Source organism: Dasypus novemcinctus, chromosome 11 (assembly GCF_030445035.2).
Source record: "Dasypus novemcinctus isolate mDasNov1 chromosome 11, mDasNov1.1.hap2, whole genome shotgun sequence".
Lineage (NCBI taxonomy): Eukaryota > Metazoa > Chordata > Mammalia > Cingulata > Dasypodidae > Dasypus > Dasypus novemcinctus.
Window position 1 is genome coordinate 63,989,536 of NC_080683.1, and position 23,884 is coordinate 64,013,419.

Below are 23,884 nucleotides of genomic sequence, written 5' to 3' on the forward strand. Positions count from 1 at the left end.
TGTGCCAGCTTGAGATGGCAGATACTTCTGTTCTGACATATCACAAGCACAGTGTGTGCTTGGATATATACATTCATAAGAATATACACAACATGTGCTTAATAAATATGTATTGGAGGAGATGATGCTGTGTCAGCTACTTGAATCCATTGGCATTTCAGGCACTATAACCCCTGGGGTTGGGGGAGGGAGAGCCAGGGATAGTGACTTCTGGAAATCATTGCCCAGCACCAAAGAGTGAAAAACAAAAACAAAACAAAACAAAACTCTAAACAAAGGCAGAAACTGAATTTCAGTTTTACTTTTCAGTTGATTGTGGAGATGTTGATCTGAGTGTAAAGATGAAACTGCTTCAAATCTGGCACAGTAGGATGTGGTATTAAGAAAAGAATTCTGTTGGGCAGAGATTAAGGAAAATGATGGCATCCACTCACCAAGAGAGATAGGGGCCCTATTCTACTTTATTTGATCTATGGCATTTGTCTGAAGCAACAAAAATCAGATCTGTCTTTATTCCAACATAACAAGGATGAAGGAGTTCTCAAGAAGATCCATTTTCACTGTTGGGAGGAGCATTTTGTGTAATAACGGAAAAATTCAATTATTTCCCAAACAGATGGAGTGTCCTCCTAAATTCTCGGCAGAGAATGGCATGTGGCATGCCTTCAAGACAAGGGGTAACCAGGAGGGAAAGCACAGATAGTCATCCCAATGTCACTACAAAGGAAGAGATATTCTTCAAGAGTTGAACATTGGTCTTGTCAGGATGGTTCTGTGAACTTACTTAATGGTATGTGACATCATCCTGCCTAATTTTGCCTATAAAAGCCCATTCTGTTCAATTTGCTTCCCATTTGGCTATGATTTTTAAAATAATACACTGAAGTCTTCTCTTTACAGCATGAGCTATACATAATACGGATAAACTCACATTACTCCTTCTTATTAGCAAATTTATAAAATATCACTTATAATATATACATAATATATATTAACAATGGAATGGCCAAGAAAAGTAGAGAGGATGAAGACTTTTTTAAACTTATTTACTTTTTTTCAATTTTACTGATACATATTAAAAAAGCACGAATCCATCCAAAGAGTACAATCAATGATAGTCAGTGTAATCACATGTTTGGGCATTCATTACCCCAGTCACTCCCAGAGCACTTTCATTATTCCAACAATAATAATAAACAAAAAACAAACCTCATCACCTCTCAATCTCTCTATGCTTCTCCTGCCATACCTAGCTGCTATTCTTTTTCCTTCTCTCGAGTATGTTTGTATTTATATTTTGTAAAAACAGTCATATATGCAATATTACCCATATTCAGGTTTTGCATGGAGTTTTACTATCGTATACCATTCCATGTTACAGTTTTTAGCTTTCCTGGATGAAGACTTTTGACAAAATGTAAAACTTAAATCCTAATGATAAAGTTTTTGATCAAAATAATGATTGGGAAGCCAGCTCTCGAAAAAAAGATCTGAAGAGTATGTGAAAGTTGGAAAGACGGTCTTCAAGTCTTTAAGGGGTGGGGAGGATAAGAACAAACCCAGGAAAATGTGCGCCAACAATTTCTTTAACATGCAAGGCTAGAGCAGAAAGCCCTGACTAGACAACCTTTAAGGCCTGTTTGCAAATATTAAAAAGGTGAATAAGTATGAGCATGTCTACTCGGTATAAATCTTATGGTAGGTATCAAACTGACATATTCTGTGTACAGACGCCTCACCAATCACCAGGCTCACAAGGAGTGGCCCCCGATTCCCTGTTGAGCCAGCACTCCTGGACCAGCTGCTAGCTGTTTAAGGGCCAAGCTGCACCCCTTCCTGTTGTGTCCTCAGATCCTGACACGGTGGATAGCAGGTCACTGGCTATCATGTCAGCCCCGACAAACTAGCTGAAAAACTGCCAGTTCCTTTGAGCCATGGTTTGTTTTCTAGAGTAATCTTCCCTGATGAACGCAAAAGAGCCACTGACACCTAAGCACCATCAGCATTGGCCTGGCCCTTCACAGGAGTAACAGGGACCCGAGAGTGCTATGGATACCCTTCCCTCGTGACGTGTGTTTCATTAGCAGGCTGAGGTTTGGGAGGAAGGAGAGTATTGCAGAGTCTGCCCAAGGAAGAAGAGAGTGCACAATCAAAGGTCTCCAACTTTCGAGGAACAGATTTTTACTTAGAAAATCAGCCACACTCACAAAAGTATTTCCAACTTACATATCTTAATTGAAGAGATGATTCTCTAGTTTTCTTTGTGCCAAAAAGGGCTGTTTCCTCCCCAGAGGCTGAGCTATTCTTTGTCTTATGCCAAGAAAATCACAAGAGAAGTGCTGACCTATGAAGGTTACACAATATGTTTAATCACTACTTTAAATTAAAACAATATAAAATAAAGCACTCCCAGGTCACTCTGACAGAATGTAACTTCCCAGACAAGAGGCACACCTACTTGGACACTTGAAATTTCTAAGGAGTCTGGGTCTCAGATGTGTGTTAAGAGAGAACCCCTGATGTCAGGTCTTTAGTTGCCCTGGAGAAACAGGGCAGAAGCTGCCTTAGCAAACTGTGCTTGCTGATCAGATAGTTCTCAAGATTGTCTTTGTATCTGCAGTACCTCAAACTCTAAATAGTAGAAGCCGACCTCAGCAATGACAGATACTCCTCCCCACCTCCTCCCCACCCCCACCCCCCACACACAGGCTGACCTGGGGCAGAACACCCTGCCACCTTCCAGTATTCCAAAAGCACATTTCTCTTCAGTATTTAAGCCCAAGGGGGAAAAAACTCAGCACAAGGTTTTCTTCTCAGCCAAACGATAACCTTCCAAGAACAACTGCTTCTTTTTTTTCTGGTTTCTTAAGATAGGAAGTAGCCGCTGTCTCCCATGAAATTCTAATCTAGGGAAAAGGAGATGGGCAGAGAGGACTTTTCTGGCGCCCTCTCAGCGGGAAAAGAGCACACGTCCCTTCCTACCCTTGAGAAGGCAAGAACAAATGGTCATGAGAAAAATCACCAGTGGAAAGAGAGCCCTTAGTGAAAGGATCTCAACAAACTAAATTAGCTTTCTAAAGCCCAGAGATTCTGTATCTTTTCAAGACCAAATTGCCTAAAAGTGCAGTCCAACTCAAGCACAACCTATAGATAACACAACCTCATATCTGTTCTCTAAGGACCCTGAAAATGTCGCTGCTTTAAATCTTTCAGTGGATCTCAGGATCTGGCTTTTACCTTTTCCTCTGGTCTCATATCTAGCCCTACTCCATATACAGTCCACACTGTAGCCCAGTGATTCTCAACCAGAGGTGATTTTGCCACCCAGAGAACATCTGGCAATGCTTGGGGACAATTTTACTTGTCATTACAAGAGGTGGGGATCCTACTAAGCATCCTACAATGCACAGGACAGTCTCCCATAACAAAGTACCCATTGCAAATGTCAATGGTACCAAGGCTAAGAAACTCTGCTCCAGCCAAACTGAACATGCCATACTTCTTCATATCCTTTTCTGCCTTGAACCTAGGCTGGTTCCATTACCTAGAATACCTTACCCTGCCTTCCAGTCCAGGAAATAACTATTTTTCATCCAGGATACAACTCAGAATGTCACCTCCTCTATACTGTCCTTCCCAAATTCCTTAAGAGTCAGATGTTCCTTCTTCTGTGTTTACAGACTTCTGCTCTATAGCTATTAGAACATTAGCCACATTGCTCCAAAACTGACACCTGCTGAAGGCAAGCCCTAAACTTTATTCATTGCTTATCCTCAACATGCCCATCTGATAATTTACTGCTGCTCATCCAATCAAAAAGTGAATAAATGGAAATGTTGCAGATGCAAGGTGTTCTATTACAACAATGTCTAAGGGACGACAGTCTCCCCAACAACAAAAACAAGAGCAGCAAATATTTCTCAACTTCTCTTATAACATGGACAAGCATTATATAAAGCACTGGCACGTGTATTATATTACTTCACTTAATCCTTACAACAACCCTATGAGATAGGTACTATTATTATAAGAATTTATAGATGAGGAAACCAAGGTACAGAGAAGTTAGGTTCCTTGCCCAGGGTTGCTGAAAGTAGTAACTAAATAGCTGAGATCCAAATCCAAGTAGTTTGGCTCCAGAGCCTCCATATTCCAACATTCATGCCAACAAAGTTACACTAACAAAGTTTCAGCCACTCAGTGGCCTCCGGCAAACACAAACGATGTCTTGGAAGGACTATACAACCAAAGAGCGGCCACCAGCTCCTGTGCCCTTGCCATAAATACTGCTCATCTGGGGTGACACACAGCTCTCCACTTCTGGGATGTGTCTGGCAGGAGAAGCAACAAAGCAACCTCCTCAGGCCATGGAAAGCCATTATGAATCTAGGAAAATCACGGATCCATAAAGAAAACACAAGTGCTGATTCCCCGAAGCGCCTCTTACCTTGTACATGCTGCAGGGACTGGAGCAATGGATCAGACATGTCACAATGCCAGGCAGCTCTTGAAGATTCTCCTCATTCCTAGAGCCCTCTGTTCTTGAAGCAGACAGCTCTATTGGGAACACAAACACAGAAGAAATCCATTAGCTGGTGCTTGAGCAGGCACAAAAGCCCTGTGTTCAGTGGAACTGTCTACCATGATGCAATGCTCCCTATTGGTGCTGTCCAATGTTAGAGTCCCTACCTTTGGCTATTGAGCACTTGAAATATAGCTAGTGCAACTGAGGGGCTGAATTTTCAATTTTACGCAATTTTAATTAAATTTAAATGTACACAGCTACATGTGGCCAGTAGCTGCCATACTGGACAAATCAAGAGGATTAAGGCCACAGACAGTGGGCATGCCAATGGTCAAGAGAAATCTGGATATTACAGGCTCAGAGTGACCATAAATACAAAGACAAGAACTCTCATTCATACAATACCTGTTTTTGAGCTCTTACTAGATCCTGGGTATTGAGGATATAGTGATCAAGAAGCTAGAGAGACCAGTTACTCAGGAGTTTCTAGTTCAGGATTTGACCTCCTTAAAATATAAAGGAACTGGCATGTGAGCAGCATCTACCAGACCTCAATGCCTTCCCCTGCTGCCCACAATGAATAAAGAATAGACAGGTATACACTGAGCCTGACTGTATCACCGGTAGGACTTAATAGGTAACTAACTTTTTTTTTAAGATTTTTAAATTTATTTCTCTCTCCTCCCCTCCCTCCCTGCCCCAGTTGTCTGTTCTCTGTGTCTATTTGTTGCGTGTTCTTTTTTATCCGCTTCTGTTGTCAGCGGTACGAGAATCTGTGTTTCTTTTTGTTGTGTCATCTTGCTGTGTCAGCTCTCCGTGTGTGCAGCGCCATTCCTGGGCAGGCTGCGCTTTCTTTCGTGCTGGGCGGCTCTCCTTACCGGGTGCACTCCTTGTGCGTGGGGATACCCCTGCGTGGCACGGCACTCCTTGCGCGCATCAGCACTGTTCATGGGCCGCCTCCACAGGGGTCAAGGAGGCCCGGGGTTTGAACCGCGGACGCCCCATGTGGTAGACAGACGCCCTAACCACTGGGCCAAGTCCGCTTCCCCAGTTAACTTTCCACAGAGCTCCTGGGGAGGCAGCGTATCTTTAGGGGATTCTGGAGCACAGTTCTCTCACAGGGCAAATGAACCAGATGACCCAATTCCCTAGCCTCCTAAAACAGAATGAGTTCATGTTTTATCCGTGTTATTGGTTCTTTAAGCTTGTTGATCTACTTGAGTTACAGTTTGGACTAAAATATATTATTGTATGGTTCCAGGGTTCTTAATTTATCAAGTATTAAGGAAAATTTGAAAGAAAATTTTGGTCACTTTGTAGATGATCATTTAAGTAGATATGTGGCCTTTTCCTTTGAAAGATTTTCAGGTGTGGATTTGAGAGGAGAACAAAAAACACTATAAGGTTTCCTTAAAATCACCTGATTTTTGTGCATGATTTATTCAGGTTACATCTAAGAATTTATATATGGAAACCTTCCCATAAAGCCTGGGACTGGAGGTTTAACTGGAACTGTAGGGTTTTATTTTTTTAATTAAAAAGTACTATTTTTAATGATATAGTAATAACAATACATAAAAATGTTCAATAGAAAAAGAAAAGGTACTCACAATCCCCCAAGCCCTTCATCATCAACTTTCATTCTGAGTAATTAGCCTTTGCCCAACACAGGTCCTGGCCCATCTGCTAAGTGAACTGAGGACATGGACAAGCCCAAGGCTGTACTCTCCACATTAACGTCTGTCACTGTTAAAATTATTCTGCAATTTATTTTATATTTTCAAAAGATAAATTCCTACTATTCCACCCACATTACTATGACTCTGTGAACATAATATTATTAAATTCTTTTTATTTATCAGAAGACAAGGAGAGAAATTACAGATCACTCTCTGGCTATTTGAGCCACATAGCCAAAGAAAATACCACATTCAGTCAAAGCAATAAATTTTTCAACTATAATGGATAACATGGAGAGACCCTGGAGTTATGACTTGGTAGCATAAATAAATCCAAACATCTCATGTGTACATGAGGTCTAGGTAATCATTACTTCAAAGTCAAGAAAATTCCACAACTAATTTCTAATCAATGTTAAAGTGACTGAGAAAAAACATACGAATTTTACTCTTTGAATTTCCAGAACAGAAGCTCATGAATTTCTACGTTTTAAAGTAGAACACTATACTTGTTTCCTTATTAATATATGTATTAAATCCATTAAAAAACTATTGCCCAGCACTTAACTATGAAGCTTCTCCAAATGTCTTGCAGGAAGGCCTGAAGTCACAATTCCACACAAATGTATACACTGGTACCAACACAGGAAAGGTGGGTACAAAAAGATAAAAACAAACAGACAAGAATTCTTGAAGATAATTTCCCTGAGGAACCCCACCCAGTTAAAATCATGCCACAATTACCATTACCTCAGAATTTGAGTATACGATTTGTAGTAAACTAATTCTGACTTCCTCCCTACAAGTATTCTTACATCACTTTCCCAAATGTTAGTTCTACAATCCAGTCAGAATAAAAAACTCTTTAAAGCAAACATTAGTCACACAGAAAACTCTTAATAAATACTACGTGTAGATTATTTTTTGTTGCTCTCACTCACATAGCCTAGGATGATGATATAGGCTCTTACTGTCGATGCTTAAAAATAATGTTGATAATCACTGCAGATAATCTTTTTTTTTTTTTTAAAGAAAAACCCTTCAAAGTCCAAAGTTGTAAGCCTTTTTAAAAAATATCATTAGGAATATCATACTGCTGTATGTAATCAAAACTGTACAATGTACTTAAATGAATACTCTCATTTAGTATAGACATCAATCTGAGTGGCAGTTTTACTTAATTAGGTAACCAGACTCAGGGAGGTGAAAGAATTCTTCTAGGTCATGCCACAGAACTGACTTCATTTCAAGATGCTATGGAATTTTAAAATGTACAGAGAACACAAATAAACAGCAACTCCCTCCTCCTGAGAAAAAAAAAACACCACCAAAACCTCACAGTACTCAAAGATCACCATTAACAAAAAAACACCTCAGAGAACGGATGACAGTTTTAGCAATCAGGTCAGTTAGTTTCTGGACAAACAAAAAAGCTGGCCTTGTTTGATCAAGTACTTTCAATCGCCTCTGAAACAGAGAGAACCTATTTTTTTTTTGTAATCAATCCAGTTTATGAAGAAACTTAAGAGAAATCCACAGCTTAAAAAAGGGAAGGCATTTTAAATATAAAGCATTAGGAAAAGACACCCGAGAAACTGGGATGGAATTAAGGATATTTTCTTTCTTTCTCTATTTTTCAATGTTTCTATAGTAGGATTTTATTATTAACTTTTTAATCATTTTTAAAAGTTGCATTCTTCTGGTACTGAACAAATGAAAAGTACAGATGCCTTTAAGAATGCCTTGAGAAAGTCAATCCCAGAAACTAATGTCTGATCCTAGAGTTGGTCCAACTGGCAATAACGCCCGTGGTTAACTTAGCCTTCCATGTGCCCCTCACCTGCCAGGCCCTCACCTCGGAAGGGACTGAGAGATTCCAGGATCCTGGTGACAACTCCATAACCTGTAGCTTCGCCGGGATTATAGTAGTACATCTTGTGGCCTGGGTGTCAGTAACTGGGAGCTGGAGAAGAGTTAAGACTGGGCCTACCTGTTTTGCTACTATTTACTATCAACCTCCACCTACCAGAGAGAATAGTCTATTTTAACTGGATCATTGCTAATATAGTATAAAGGTATAGGAGAGCATAAGCAGGCTTTTTTCCCCCTATTTTCTCTACTCTAAGGAGAATCTCAAAAGTGCCAAGGGCTGCTTTTTGTGTGTGTTGTGCTGTTTCTTGACCTTTGAATGTGCAACTAATACTTATTGCCAATAAAGAATGGAGTAAGATGAAATGGGCTTTTCTCCACCCCCTTTCAAAGATCCCCATTCTACTGAGAGTAACAAAGCCTACTGCGATCCAATGCAGAGCTGGCAGCTCAGACCCTCCTATGGGATATAGGCCAACAGGAGCAGGTAGGCCACTTCACAGTGTGAGAGCTCTCCAAGGCATTTACCTGACTCTGCTCTGAGGCCAACCGCCCCCCCCCCCCCCAGTGGCCTCTTAACCTTCCCACCTCATCCAGCAGAGGGCTGGAGAATCACCACTTATGCCAGACCCAAAAACTAGTGTGGAAGGAATAAGTGAAGTTATAAAAAAACAACAAACAAACAAAAACCAGAAAACAAACCAAAAAACCCAACAGGCTCATAGAAAGAAAAGATGCAAACTGGCCTTTCATGCAAGTCAGGGACTCTCTGGCTCTCTAACCCTCCCAGGGTGGGGGCTTCTGACCTGCCTCCTGGGCCCTCTGGGTTCTGCCACTGTGGCTTCACAGGCACAGCAGCCCAGGCTGTCAGGTGGGCGAAACAGGGATGGGGAGCCAAGACAGTCAGTTTGAGTATCAACTCTGCCTGTTAGCACGTGATTTTGACAAGCTACTGACCATAGATGTTTTATCACCTATGAAACTGGGGAAAATTCCTTATACCTCTCACGATCATTTAAAGGAATCAATGGAGTAACTCGAAGAAAGTACTTGACACATACTGCTCAAAAGAAGATTGGTCCCTTCCCTTTTTCCTGCTCCCCCATCATCGTTCAGTACTACCTCATTCAGCTCTAAACTGCCTTGAGTGTTTACCAGTCAGGTAATCCCAAAGGATTATAAGCATTTCAGGAGAAAATACAGTGTGTTTTATGCTAGTACCCAAATACCCAGCCTAACCTACTGCCTTACACACAGTAGGTACTCACTCAACCTGTTAAATTAATGTTAAAAATGTTAATTTAATGATAATGTTAAGGAAGATCTTTTTTTTAGATTTATTTATTTATTTCTCCTCTCCCCCCATCCCCGTTGTCTGTTCTCTGTGTCTACTTGCTGCATCTTCTTTGTCTGCTTCTGTTGCTGTCAGCGGCACAGGAATCTGTGTTTCTTTTTGTTGTGTCATCTTGTTGTGTCAGCTCTCCATGTGTGCGACACCATTCCTGGGTAGGCTGCACTTTCTTTTGCACTGGGCGGCTCTCCTTATGGGGCGCACTCCTTGCGCGTGTGGCTCCCCTACACGGGGGGACACCCCTGCGTGGCACAGCACTCCTTGCGCACATCAACACTGAGCATGGGCCAGCTCCACATGGGTCAAGGAGGTCCGGGGTTTGAACCGCGGACCTCCCATGTGGTAGACGGACGCCCTAACCACTGGGCCTAGTCCACCGCCAAGGAAGATCTTCTTTAAATCCAGCACCAATTGAACCTATTTCCTCCCACTCTATTCTCTTCTGACCCTTTAACACAGGGGTTCTTAAAAAGGGGTCCATGAGCTAGAATTGAAATTCAAAGACGCATTAATCTTGTGGGGATGTGTTGGTGTGGGTATGATATATTTATTAAATAATATACAGTATAGTGTGGACTTAGTAAGGGGTCCATGGTTTCACCTGACTGGAAAGGAGTCGTGGAATAAAAAAATTAAGAACCCCTGCTTTAACATCAGTATCTGAATTTACTTCTCATTGGCCATAATATTTTGAGAGTAAATGAGAAAGTAGTTGCAGATGAAGAATAAAATTTTGAAGAGTATTCTCCTGAGCAGCATGGCACCATTTTTAGGTCAGCAGGGTACTTTCTATTTGGATTTTATTGGGAACAACACTCTTTGCATATCTCCTCAGAAGAAAAAAATTAAACACAACTGATTTCATCACCCTATTAATAATTAAATTAAAGAATTAAGCTTTGATTTTAGCATCCTCAACATGTTTGCCAACAGTGCATGTCAATTCATGGGGTGTATTTGGTGGCCGATGCCCAGAGTCCTGGGCAACTCTCCAATCCATTTGACCACTGCAGATTGAGAAGGCTGCATTGTATTTGTCTAGGACCCACTGAAAAGAAGCAATGACAAGGGAAATCACTGCAAAGGGAACTCTTTAAAGAAGCTCAAGGGAACCAGCAAACTCTCCAATAAAGGTTTCCAATTTAGGAATTTAAATATTCTCAAGAATACCCTCTGGACAAGCTGCAATAGGGTGACCACCTTAACGGAGGCCAGTGCCTATGACAGAAACTCGTATGCTTAGGGAGCCCACATGGGTCTTGTGCCTTGTTCCTCTGGGAAGAAACTTTTATTGATCCTCAGAAGAAAGCTCTACGTGGCATGATAGGCCCAAGTTGAAAGCGATCACGGGGATTCACTGTTAATCTCTGCTTTCCTGGGGCTCAAATTTCGTACTTTTCATGACAAGGTTCTCTTTCGTGGGGCTTGTTCTTTTTGAGGGAGTTCCACGCCGTGTGTTGTTAAACCTCTCTACTGGGATCTATGTTTGCTTCTACCGGGGCCCCAGGGTTTTCAGTGTTCTCAAACAAGTTTCTACATCAAATAACTGGAATTCTGGCACCACACAAGTAGTGTAACTAACACCCCCCACTCTCATGCTCCAAACACATACACTCAAAGATCCAAACAGATTCTGGGGGGGATTTTTCTTGCCCCTTTTTTCACAAACAGTTCCTGTGTAGATAATAACACCCCAGTTCTAGATTCTAGAGCCTACGGCCAGGTCTGAAAACACTCACGGGCCAGTGGCATCAATGTCCTCTGCCACTCAGGAATTTCCTTTTCCTGCTTTTGAGCTTCACTATGCACTTAAGAATATTTTATATGTTATCCAACATGCCCATCATTTTGGGGTGGGGGGAGTCAGAAGCGAGCCAGGCTATATCAGCTTGAGTACGCTCTTCTGCCAGAGATGTCCAGTCCTGTGTTCCCTAAACTCATTGATGCCATATTTAGGATCCAATATGTGGCCATTTAGCTTAATACAGGCATGAGCCGGAAATATGTCCTGATGGCATATGTTACATTAGTGTGACTCATACCCTAAATATTCCTCATAACGGAGTGATGTTGAGTGAGAAAGGGCTTAATGTAGCCCATGCACTGAGAAACCTATCCTCAGACAGCATCAGCGATCCAGGCAGTTACCCCAAGAAAGAAGGTCACTGCTACACAAGGCTGCACTTTCTGCAAACAACTTGCTTACAAGGAAAGTAATCTGCCTTACGTTAACTTTTCCATGACTTAGAATTGCACATGGACATTTTGGTAGAATTAGAAAGGCAAAGATGGCGGGAAATGAAACACAGGGCACAACCACTTCACCACATCACAATCATGGTCTGTGGAGAGTCACTGCATTCCTCAACAGCAGCCAAGAGAACAGCCACTGAAAACCGCTCCCGCGGCCGACTTGGAGGCCTTGTCCCTGGGGTGTCCTCTGATCTCATTATAGCAGCCTTTGCTAGTCCTCACAAAACAAACAGAGGAAATTTATGCCTGCCTTAACCTGTGGCGAGCTCCACATTCCTTCTGAAGGAGAGTTCCAGCTTCTGAGACCACAGCTGCTGGACAGGGATGATGTCTGCTTTGCTCCAAAGAAAGAACTGTCGTCACTACCTTTCCCTCTTTCTGGGGCTGGATATGAGGGTGGTGAGCCTGGAGAGAGCCAATGAAGTTGAGGCCTCGGCTCTCTGCTCCAGTTCCCGGTGAGAAGTTCCCTTTCTGCTTAGGTCAACATCCCCAGGCTCAAACAGTGGGGCTGTTTCCTCTTGAACAGCTCTGTGAAAGTTGCAGCAACACAGCCTTGAAGGGTTCTACCTGCTAAAGCGAGAATTCCAAGACAGCAATTGTTCTATGGAACAAAACCCAAAGTCTTCTAGCAGCAAAATCTCTAACGTCCCCCTCCCCCCAAAAAATCCTTGTTTGAGCCAAGGTAAACTTTACTTAACTTGGGGTTCCCCTTCTCACAGAAAGTGGCTGGAGGGGTAACAATATTTTGTACCTGTTAATTTGCTCTCAGAAATAATTCAGTGCCCAGCTCGTGAGGTAGTGAAGCAAAAGAATGTAGATCAGTGGTTCTGAAACGGGAGTGATTTTGCCACTCAGGGGACATCTGGCAATGTCTGGAGACATTTCTGGTTGTCACAACTGGGGGAGGGTGCTACTAGTATCTACTGCTACAATGCAGAGGACAGCCTCCCCATACCCACCCCCACAACAAAGAATATCCAGCCCCAAATGTCAATAGTGCCAAGAATGAGAAACTCTGACACAGAGGGAATACTCAAGGATATGGGTAGATTTTAAAAGATCCAACTCGTAATCACACTGAAATTATATAGGTATCATGCATGCAGCTGGGAGCTTCAAAATGTATAAATTAACAAACATGAATATTTACCAGTTCTCTCCTTGAGTAAAATAAATGAAACCTGCCCTTTAACCATACAGAGTAAGTCGCTTGAAAGAGTGGACCTGCTTCCAAGTTAGATGACATCAGCAGCATCATGCGTGTTGTGTTTATTCCAAGTAAAGGTGGGATTGGAGGGCAATTACCACAATTCAGTGGTGATTATTAACAGAGGGATTTCTGAGTTAGTTCCAGATTACTAAAACCATGCATGTCTTAAATTGAATGGGTTTCTATTTGGGTTAACTGTAAAGTTTTGGTAATGGATAGTAGTGGTGGTAGCACACAGTAAACGTAATAAACAGCACTGAGTTATAAATGTGAATGTGGTTAAAAGGAGAAATTTTAGGGGAAGCAGATTTGGCTCAACAGATAGAGCATTCACCTACCACATGGGAGGTCCAGGGATCAAACCCAGAGCCTCCTGACCCGTGTGGAGCTGGCCCATGCACAGTGCTGATGCGCGCAAGGAGTGCTGTGCCACGCAGGGGTGTCCCCCGCGTAGGGGAGTCCCACGCACAAGGAGTGAGCCCCATAAGGAGAGCCGCCCCGTGCAAAAAAGTGCAGCCTACCCAGGAGTGGCACCACACACATGGAGAGCTGACGCAGTAAGATGATGCAACGAAAAGAGACACACATTCCTGGTGCTGCTGACAAGAATACAAGTGGACACAGAAGAATACACAGTGAATGAACAAATGGACACAGACAGCAGACAACTGGCGGGGGAGGGCGGTGGGGGGATGGGGAGAGAAGTAAATTTAAAAAATAAATCTTTAAAAAGAAAAAAAGGAGAAATTTTAGTTGTATATATTACTACAATAATAACTTTTAAAAACCATAGTGAAGCCAACTAGTAAGATAGGGAATCAATAGATGAGTCTGAATGTGGTAAAGAGTCCACGTGGACATCAAAAATGCCAAGAAAGCTACAGGAAGATCCTCCCCAAGATTCTGCCATTCAGAACAAGATTTCCTCCGGAAGACAGGGGAAGTCCAAGATATTCCCCAAGGACTTTATCATTGGGCTCCCATGGGGGACTGATGGGTGGGGTAAGCAATCAAAACAGCGAACAGCTGGAACTCCTCCCCTGCCATTAGCAAAGGAGTGGAATAATTAATGGTTCAAAAACCAGGCAAAAGGCCTGAATGCTCTCTCCCCTTTGGACCCCAATTCTGGCCGCCTTCTCCCCCCATATGGATCAAAAGGCAAGTAAAACCTGGGCATTTATAATCTATAATGGGGAATTGTAGTCTGTAAATCAGCCCTCTTTATCACTTTTCACCCCTTTCCTCTCTACCTAGGACCATGATCTCCTTTTTCTCTTCTCTCCCTACCTGAATAAATTACTGGTCTAACTCACCCGACGTGCTCTTGAAATTCATTTCTGCATTGTAAGTCAAGAACCTAGACAAAATCCAGTAAAGAGGGGACAGTGCAAAACCAACAGTGAACCCTACTGTAAATGATGGACTATAATTAATAGCACAATTATAAAAATATTCTCTCATGAATTATAACAAGTGTGCCACACTAATGCAAGGTATTAATAACAGAGTGGTATACGGGATTTCTGCATTTTACACATGATTTTTCTGTAAACCCACAACTTCTCTAATTTAAAAAAAAAGTGCATGTAATTTGTGTCTATGTCTATCCAGGTCTGGAAAAAATCGTAAAATGTTTCAACCTTTAAATACCAACAAAATATGAGGAACTGTGACGTATATTTAAGGGTGGTTAAAAAAAAAAGAAAATAGCTAGAGTAGGGCTCCAAGTAAATGCAGAATTGTAAAACTACATCATAATGAAAATAATCATGGTGCACATTTTTAAATGCTCCCCAATTCTAATTTTCCTTTCCTGTTCCAAAATATTGCCTTTCCTCTACATAGCATATTCTACATTGCACTTGGGGTAAGAACACATTTAGACAACCCAGTCATTATTCTCTCATGAATTCTTTTACTCCAGCAGAAGGGTTAAAAAATCCCCATCCAAGCAAAAGTAATACATATAAGCAATCAGAAGAAAAAAAAATTTCATGAATGAGTAGAAGACAATTTTGTAATGGAATGTTTTAAAGGTTTGTGGTATAAAGAGTAAACAAAACTGATTTGCTAAAATGTTACTACTGTTTTACCATGATGTAAGAGTCAGACTTTTTTTAATGCCCCAGAAGTTAAAGGAAAACGAATACTGTGGTAGAGAAAAATGATACTTTCCTTGGCATTTTAAAATCATTGCTCAATTCTTCTTGAGCAAAGAAACCATAGGAATGACTTATATTTTACCTACCGCAATTATGGTACACCTCGCAGTAATTCTCCACAATATCCTATTTTCCTCCCCTACTCAAGTCCCGCTAAGTAATCTCTGGAAACCATTAACCAAGGGTCATGTTCCAATTTTCCTCTTCTCCCTCCCCTGCTGCCTCAGCCTTGCTGGCGTCAGGACAAAGCAAACTCCTATTACATCACAGAGCAAACTAATTTTCTATAAACCATCCCGTTGGTAGTTTACCGCTACTGGAATCCAACACTGTCAACACTGTGCTCTTTGTTGGATGGCTGTTACTTTCAAACTTAAAAAAAAAAAGTTTCCCCACACCCCCTTCCTCTTACAAATATAGGCGATCTGTTTGAGGTCTCTCTACCCTGGCTCCACCCCGCTCTGTAAACTAGACATTACCTTATACACAAATGAATCTACAGCATTCCTCAGTCTAGCTGCTGGCTGCAAAATCCCTATGCTCCCCAGCAGCCACTGCAACACACTGCCCCTGGCTTCCCCTCCTTTTTCCTCCCCCCTCCCCCCCGTTTTTCCACTGCCTCACTGTGTTTTTGTGTAAATGATCTCACATGACTCAACAAATCCATCTGCCTGAAGCAGGCCAAGTCTGGAGCCCTCCCAGGAGGGAGGAGAAGAATTGCTTTGTGGAAAGGACCTGGAGCTCTGCCCTTTCTCTGGCTCAAATTACCCGCCTGTCAGGCCTGACGGATTTGGCTAAAAATAAAAGGAAGCGGGCCGTGAAAAGCAGATGAATGGGCTCAGCAGTTCCTTAGATAACACAGGCCTGCTGTTGCCCGAAGCTCCCCAAACAGAAACTTCAAATGCCAGGCATGTAAGTGTGGTGTTGTGGCTTCCAGGTGAACGGGGGCTGTCAAATCAACTGTGGTGGGGGACCATGGCCTGTGTTTTGGATTTCCTTTTCAGCAGTTCCTGTGTATATATGTGCAAGAGTGTGTGTTTAGTATTAAAAGGTTCTCAGAAAACAGTAGAGGTTGGTGGAGTGAATGCTTGGCTTGTAAAAAAGAAAAAAGAAAAGAAAAAGCAATGCTGTTTCTACTACAAAATTACCCTTCTCCTTACCTCCCACCAAAGAGACATTTCAAACCTCCCTATGATGTCATTTCTGCATTCAGAGCCAGCAAAGAGCTAAAAGTCCTTCTTGTAAGTGTATGCCCAGCGCCCGCAGTGGGTATTAAGCACTTAGGCTGGCAATGTAATGACACACTGTAACAATCTGTAATATGAAGCAGTCAGCAAAGCCCTGGCTCTGAAAGCTATTTCTCTCGACCATTAACCATATGTTTGGCTCCTCAGATAGCCAAGCGGGTGTTCCAGCTCACCATCTGGTTTCTATCCACATAAGCAACTGCAAAGCACAGACTATCTCCCTCTGGAGCTGCGTGTTTCTTTTTCTCTCTCTTTTCCCCACTTTCCTTCCCCCTTTCCTCCTCCCAGCTCCTTTGGTTCCCTCCCCTAAAGAATATTCTCTGCCGTTCATCACTTGGAAAGAAAACTTTACCTGACATGGCAGTGGCAGAGGGCATTAAGGATGCACGCCCAAGGGCCATTTACCATCCGCGCGGTCCATACAAGGCGGTCTCTGCCCCCTTCTTCATCTGCTATGGAGTGCTGACACTTGATACCACATGTTAAAAATAGGTACATTCTTGACAGATCCAGGGGTTGCTGTGGTGCCCTTCACACTCACTTCATATTCTGGGAACTGGGCTTTGAAACAGACACACAGACACAGACACTCACACACACACACACACCCTCACTCCCACGCCTCCAGAGTTTGCCTCTGCATTCAGTCTGCATGACGTCAACCTCTGGAAGGATGACATACACACTACAGATAACCAAGTGAACAACAGGATTTTAGTTCTTTTTCTGCCCTAAAGGATTTCTTCCCAAGTATATTTTTAATGAGGTTTTTTCCTGTTTTTAAAGAGTCTAAACTGAAAGAGATGATACTTCAGAAGAATGAGAGCTTGCATACATACTCAAAAAATTGATAGTTTGCAAAGCTCATGCTTATTTGCATATGCACTTTTAAGGTATACAGTAATGACATGGGTAATGCTCTAAAAATTTATAGAATTTTCTTCCAGTGCTTCCAAAGCATTTATTTCAATTTTTTCCTTTACGGCATTTAAGGAACTTCATAATCTATTAAAAATATAAGGGACATTTGATAAACAGAAATTAGGTAATTTTTCTTCCTGTCTCTTCAAGTATAATGTCTGCATAACCAGCCCATCTTACTGAATTAGGCAACTAAAATTAATTCTTTTTCCATACCTTAAAAAAAAAAACCTGTTTCTTATATAACAAGAACAAAAGGAAGAATATCATTAAAAAGTGATTAATTAGAATTTTATCAACATGGCAGAGTCACTGAGGATTTGTCAGAGGAGGACTGTGTATTCAGGCTAACGAGGATGCAAGGACGGGAGCTACCTGTGCAAACTTCTGAAACTAACTGTCCTTGTCAGTCCTTGTGTCCATGATGTGAAAATGATGTCTTGTTAGCTATTTCTACAAATAAGGGGCATTAAAATTCTGCTGCACGTAGCTTTTGGAGAATGATAGAAAAGGGAACTTTTCATTTCAGAAGCCTTAGGGAATTATCCACAGAAGATGGGTTTCCACAAAATGCTGCTTTTGACCCATAACCATAGTACAACCTTAAGGTTGCATTAGCTTTATTTCCAAGAAAGATAATGATACAACATAACTCAAAAAAGAGGAAAATTATCAATTCAAAACTTCAATGTTTTCACAGTTAACTACCTGGTTCTTTAAGCAATGAAGAACCATCGGCTATTTATGCTTTTCGTAAACACTGATGCCTCTCCTTCTCCTACCAAATTATCCTGGTATCCCTAGGGTGGGCCTGGGTGTCAGCATTTTGGAAGCTTCCCAGTTGTGTCTAATGTGCAGGCAGAGTCTTGCTCTAGGTCAATCAGCACGATCTTAGAAACTACCTCATCAAAACCAAAATGAAGCCTTTGAAATGGAAATGGAAATGAAATTTACGATTAAAACAGTGGCTGTCATACTTGTTTAGAAGTGGAGAAACTTCAAGTAAACAAAATCTTACATGAAATCCCTGTAAACAAAACAGATGTTAATTTATCCTTTCAGTCTTTTCGGAATCCATGAATTTTACAAATTCAAATTTATTTTCTAAATATTATAAGTCAACCAGTGAGAACAAAGAGGCTGTTCCAATAAACACAAAAATCATCTAAAATTGGGGTTATGGCTGAGAATTTCAGTTCTGCCCACTTCAGTGGACATTTCCATGGCCAATGGGTTAAGGTGATCAAGGCCTGAGGCACATAAGAATAGCAGTAGGTAGCAGTAAGTTGAAATTAATTCATAAAGTAGTAAAAGTCGATTAAATGTCTATTGCCCTCCATGTTCTGCCCTTGGGGGTCACGAGAAGAATAAGCCGCAGCCTTTTCCCTGGAGAAGCTAGTTAAGAAGACACTTAATGACAAAACAGCAAGACATGTACGATAATGGAGGTGCCAAGCACTAGCTGAGCAGGGCGGGGATTCTAATTCTGTTTGAGGAAGCAGGGCATAACTTCACTAGCACAGGACAGTTACGTCAGGTCCTGAAAATGTGAGTAGGATTTTGTTTTGTTTTGTTTCCCTTCTTTATTTTCTTCTAAATGTTACATTCAAAAAATATGAGGTCCCCATTTACTCCCCATACCACCCATGCCACCCCTCCCACATCAACAAACTCTTCCATCATTGTGGCACATCTACTGTACCTGGCAAATACATTCTGGAGAACTGCTGCAGCATATGGACAGTGGTCTACACTGTAGTCCACACTCTCCCCAAGTCCACCCAGTGGGCCACGACAGGACACACAACGTCCAGTGTCTGTCCCTGCAACAACACTTAGGACAACTCCAAATCCTGAAAATGCCCCCACACCATATCTCTTCTTCCCTCTCCCAACCATCAGCAGCCACTGTGGTCACCCTCTCCACATCACTATTACAGTTTCTTCCCTTACTAATCACAACAGTTCCCCAGCAGAACACCAGTTAAGTCCACTCTAATCCATGTGAGTAGGATTTTAACAGCTAACAAAGAAAGGGAAGGGCATTTAAGGGGAAAGGAACAGAATGTGAAAAAAATAAAAACCCAGGTTGATGAGAGGAGAACCAACAATAACAACAAAAAGTAATCAACAGGGAAGCAGATGTGGCTCAACCAATTGGGCTCCTGTCTACCATACGGGAGGCTCTGGATTTACTTCCCAGGGCCTCCTTGTGAAGGCAAGTTGGCCCATGCCCGTGGAGAGTTGACAGCCCGTGCTCACAGAGAATTGATGCCCCGTGCCCATGGAGAGCTGACGCCGCAAAATGACATAACAAAGGGAGACAAGCAGACACAGAAGGACACTCAGCTAATGGACACAAAGAGCAGACAGCAAGCAAGTGGCAAGGGGAAGATATATAAAAACACATCTTTTTTTAAAAAAGTAATCAACATAAAAATTATTAAGATATTTTACATTTTTTCATATTAAGTTTTGAAATAGGGTATAGCTTTTACACTTAGGGGACATCCCAAATTCAGACTAGCCACCTTTCAAGAGTCACCTGTGGCTAGTGATTCAACAATCACCTGTGGCTAGTGGCTACTGTGTTGAACAATCCAGGTTTAGACTTTATCCTGCAAGCAATGTACGCTAAAGGACAGCCCCAGATTTGTTTTAAAAGGAGACAACTGTAGATAAGTAGAGGGAAGGCTGGATCTGAGAAAGAGGCTGTGAGGCTATTTCCACTGTCCAGGCAAGGAATGAAGAGACAAGACAAGACAGGTCTCCAGACCAGGGCAGTGGCAAGAAGAATGACATGGAAGGGTCAGAGTCAAAAAGACATATCAAGAAAAAGTCACAGAACTTTAAATGACTGTATGTGAGGGATGAAGGAGAAGGAATCACAGAACCATCAAATAGATTTTTAGGCAAAAATTTGTCCTGAGTGTGAAGTTACTAATTGTATATTCAGTATGAGGTTTCATTTTTCCTTTCAAGCTTGCTTGTCTCTGCTGTGGAATGCACTGTCATTTAATAAGCATGTACTGAGTGGGCATCCACCATGTACTAGGCAATGGCACGTATTGGGGAAGCAAAGTTGAGAGAGGCACAATTCTGACTTTGAAGACGCTCAAATATAGTGTGGGAGACAGAAAACAGATTACAACAGTGTTAAGTGCATTAAAGAAAGATATGCAAGGAAGTCTAAAAAATGTTCCACGAAGTATAGCTTAGAACTATTTCATAAAATGTATTCATATAATGTGGCACCACCGGCACTTTTGAGAGAGTAGGGTATGGGACTTTCAGACAATAGGGCATTAAGACATTTAAAACTAATCCAGCAAACAATTTGCTTTTGTGTTTGCATTTGGTTGCACTATATTAAGATAGTTCAAGATAACTACAGATATCATTCGGTATTGAATCTCCCACTATCGAAACTTAGAGACCAAACAGACTGAGAAAAATTTTCAGATAAATCTCTAGCTATCTCCTACTTTCATCTTAGTACTCAGAAACCAAACTGACATGAATAACACTATCTCCTTTACTACTGGAATACATTAGAGGAACTCTTAGTAATCCAAGTTCTGGAAAAGAGTCTACTGGATCACCAAGGAATACTTGGAGTAAAATGGTAACAGCTATTCAGCAATTCATTTTATAATCTCAGTATATGCCTCAATTAAAAAAAATTTTGGAAAAATGTAGTAGTTTTCATTCACCACCCTATTCAAGAATTTATGTTACTAAATGACATGTGCTATGTTCACTTACTATTGTACTACTGGCCACTCATCCACGCAGAAGCCTACACCCTACAGAGGCTTGAGCACGCTGAATGTGTGCAGCTGGAGGAATTCACTTTTTCAATTATGATCAGGCTGGACTCAGAAAAAGACTGGTATAAAACTTCCTGCCCAATGACTCATTTATAAGAAGTTCAAATACATAAGCATAAATAGCAGAAAATTTTATTTCAAAGTTAACTTGGAAGTCAATTCAATGCTTTGGTGGTCCCAATGTGTTAAAATTTGATATGTTAACACCTTTCAAGTGTGCATTTTTTAAATTACTGTTATACAAAATAGTTTAAAATATATTAAAATGGAATACAAATTAAACACTTGTGGATTCCCTCAAATACTTCCAGGGAACTTCTGCAGGCTAGAGTATGAAGATCACTGGCATTGGGCCTTTTTGTTTTGTTTTATTTTGAATTTATTTGTTTAGGATAGGGCCTTTGAGGTGAAAAACTGTAAATCAAAGAGCAATAATTTGGTGCACCTTCTACGTAAGGATCTGTAAGTCATTCTCAAACTTTAACTGAGGGTAGATACCATCCTCATTATAATAAAAGCAGTGAAGCTAAGAAATAAAACTACAGAAAGTGTGGTAAGATTCCCCAGTGAGTAAGAATTAAAGGGGTTGGGACCAAAATTTGAGATACATTCATTTCTCAACATTCTTCAAGAAATGTGGACTACATTGGTGAAGGAAACAGACAAATTCCCCTACCTCTGTGGAATTTAGACTCCAGTGGGGAGAGGGTGAGAAAGGTAATAAATATAAATAAGAAACATAATAAGTATGTTATTTTTGTTTTAAGGTGATAAATGCCCTGAAAAAAAATTTTTGACCAGGGTCAGGGAATTTGAGATGTGATGAAGAAATAAGAAGCTGGGGATGGCCAGAGTGGGCTTCACTGGAAAGGTGAAACTGGATTAAAGACTCGAAAGAGGTAAAGGGCAAATCAAAAGGATATTAGAGCAGTGGCCCCACAGAGAGGGGTCTCAGGGTCAACTTGGCCTGAGAACTTAGAATTTGTTACTGGCTCAAAAATGCTAGGCTAGGGCCCAGCAATCTGTTCTTTAATAAGCCCTCCAGGTGATTCTGTTTGAGATTCACTGGCTGCCTTAGAGCAAAGGCTCTAAAATGGGAACATGCCTAGGGTATGCTAAAGAAACGAGATCAGCTCCTGGAGGTCAATGCCAGGAGAAGACTGGTGAGGATGAGAAAAGGGAAGTCAAAGGGCAGCCAGATCTTAGAGAGCCTTGAAGGTCATGTTTAGACTTTTTTCCAAAAGAAATGAGTTGCATCTGGAGAATTTTAGGCAAAGGAGCTTCATGACTTGTATTTTAAGTTTCTTTAAGTCAGGAAAAGACTCCTTAACTTCTGAATTCCACTTTGGGGAGTGGTGTGCTGCTAAAAGGTTAACAACAGGCTCCAGGGATAGGGAAGCTCTAATTTGTAGCATTTGCCAATTTCCATGGTGTAAATATCCCCAACATGGCTGATTTCAAGCTGCAACATGACTTACGGGATGTGGAATTGTGAAGAGATATATACAACTTGACTCACAGCATTGACTCTGGATCCTAATCCCTGCTACTACTGAGAACATTTTAAATGATGGGGATTCTGTAAGTGTGATTGAAAATCTTTGTCACTTCAGAAGTATATATAAACAGAATGCATTCTATTGGTCTAGTACTATTAAATAAATATTCCAATTCCTTAGAAGTTTAATATAAAGACAATGTACTGTACTAACTCCAATATACAATATACTGTTAGAAGGTGATAGAAACTTTATTAGCATTAAACCCCAATTTCCTTTACTCAAAAATATCTACTTAGCTTTTATCTGGAGTTCTGCTGTAATTTCATTTTTTTCTTCTACTATAATTAATATTTTGTACCTTCAAAAAGAATAAACTGACTAGAGTGTACCATGCAAAATATACAGAGCTGCTACAGCAAGATACCATGTATTTCCTGGGCAGGCCATTAAGGAATGTTTGCATTACAAGGATAAAAGGCTGCATTTATCTGAAGATGAGGCAAAGTTCAAACAGGGCCTTCATTTGATTTGCCATTAAGAAGCATTCCTTAGCCCAATGGAATGTCTCCATTCCTGTCAATGACAACAGATTGTAGTTTACTGATAAAACTTTTAAAACACAGCAACTTCAGTGAAGTAAAAGACACTCTGAATTCCTGATAAATGGAAAGTGCTTGCTGTGATCAGTACTAATGCTCTATACACCCTCAGCCTGCACCAGCCCCTGGATGTGTCCCACCCACCCACTCTCAGACCTCAGTGAGCCGGCTCAGCAAATGTGCACAAGCTTGCACTCCCGTAAAACAATGGGGTCTTTCAGGCCTTACAATCTTGTGAAGAAACAGGCTGAAACGTCATGGGAAAACTTAGGAAATATCGGAGGAAAACAGCTTGCAAAACAAGGGGTGGAACCACTTGCTCACATGTTCTAATTCCCGAACAAAGAGAAACAACCGTGACAGCCCCCTGCCTGCTCTGACCCTTTCATTTCAAAAGAGAGGTATCCTGACCCCCTTTTCTTTTCTTGGAGATTACAGCAGCAAGATGTAGACAAAACAGCAGTACGAGTAAACTCTAAACCTAAAGGATCAGTGTTAATTTCAAAATCTTTACCCTCAAGACAGGCATAAAGGCCAACTAAAACTGCCAGACTTGTTGAGTGACCAAAAATACCAACAAAATTATGGATCAACTGGACTTCAACAACTGTACAAAGGAAAACAAAAACTCTTAATATATCTTTTTTTCTCTTTCAAGCATTTTTGCTATTTTATCTCAAACAGCAGCTCGTTCCACCTCAGCAATCCTTTCCTCACTATCTGCCATATCCAGTTT

At 41.3% G+C, this 23,884-nt stretch overlaps 1 protein-coding gene across 3 annotated transcripts in view; it reads right to left on the bottom strand.

Annotated features, from left to right (window-relative positions):
• BACH2 (BTB domain and CNC homolog 2) overlaps positions 1 to 23,884 on the bottom strand; it is a 360,545-nt gene that overhangs the window by 272,899 nt on the left and 63,762 nt on the right. For all 3 annotated transcript variants that reach the window (XM_023587670.3, XM_071218599.1, XM_023587669.3), the window contains exon 2: positions 4,448 to 4,557. Coding sequence is in view for 1 of the 3 variants with exons in the window: in XM_023587669.3 (XP_023443437.1) it covers positions 4,448 to 4,456 (9 nt within the window). In the remaining 2 variants the exon portion in view is untranslated. The remainder of the gene's footprint in view (positions 1 to 4,447; positions 4,558 to 23,884) is intronic.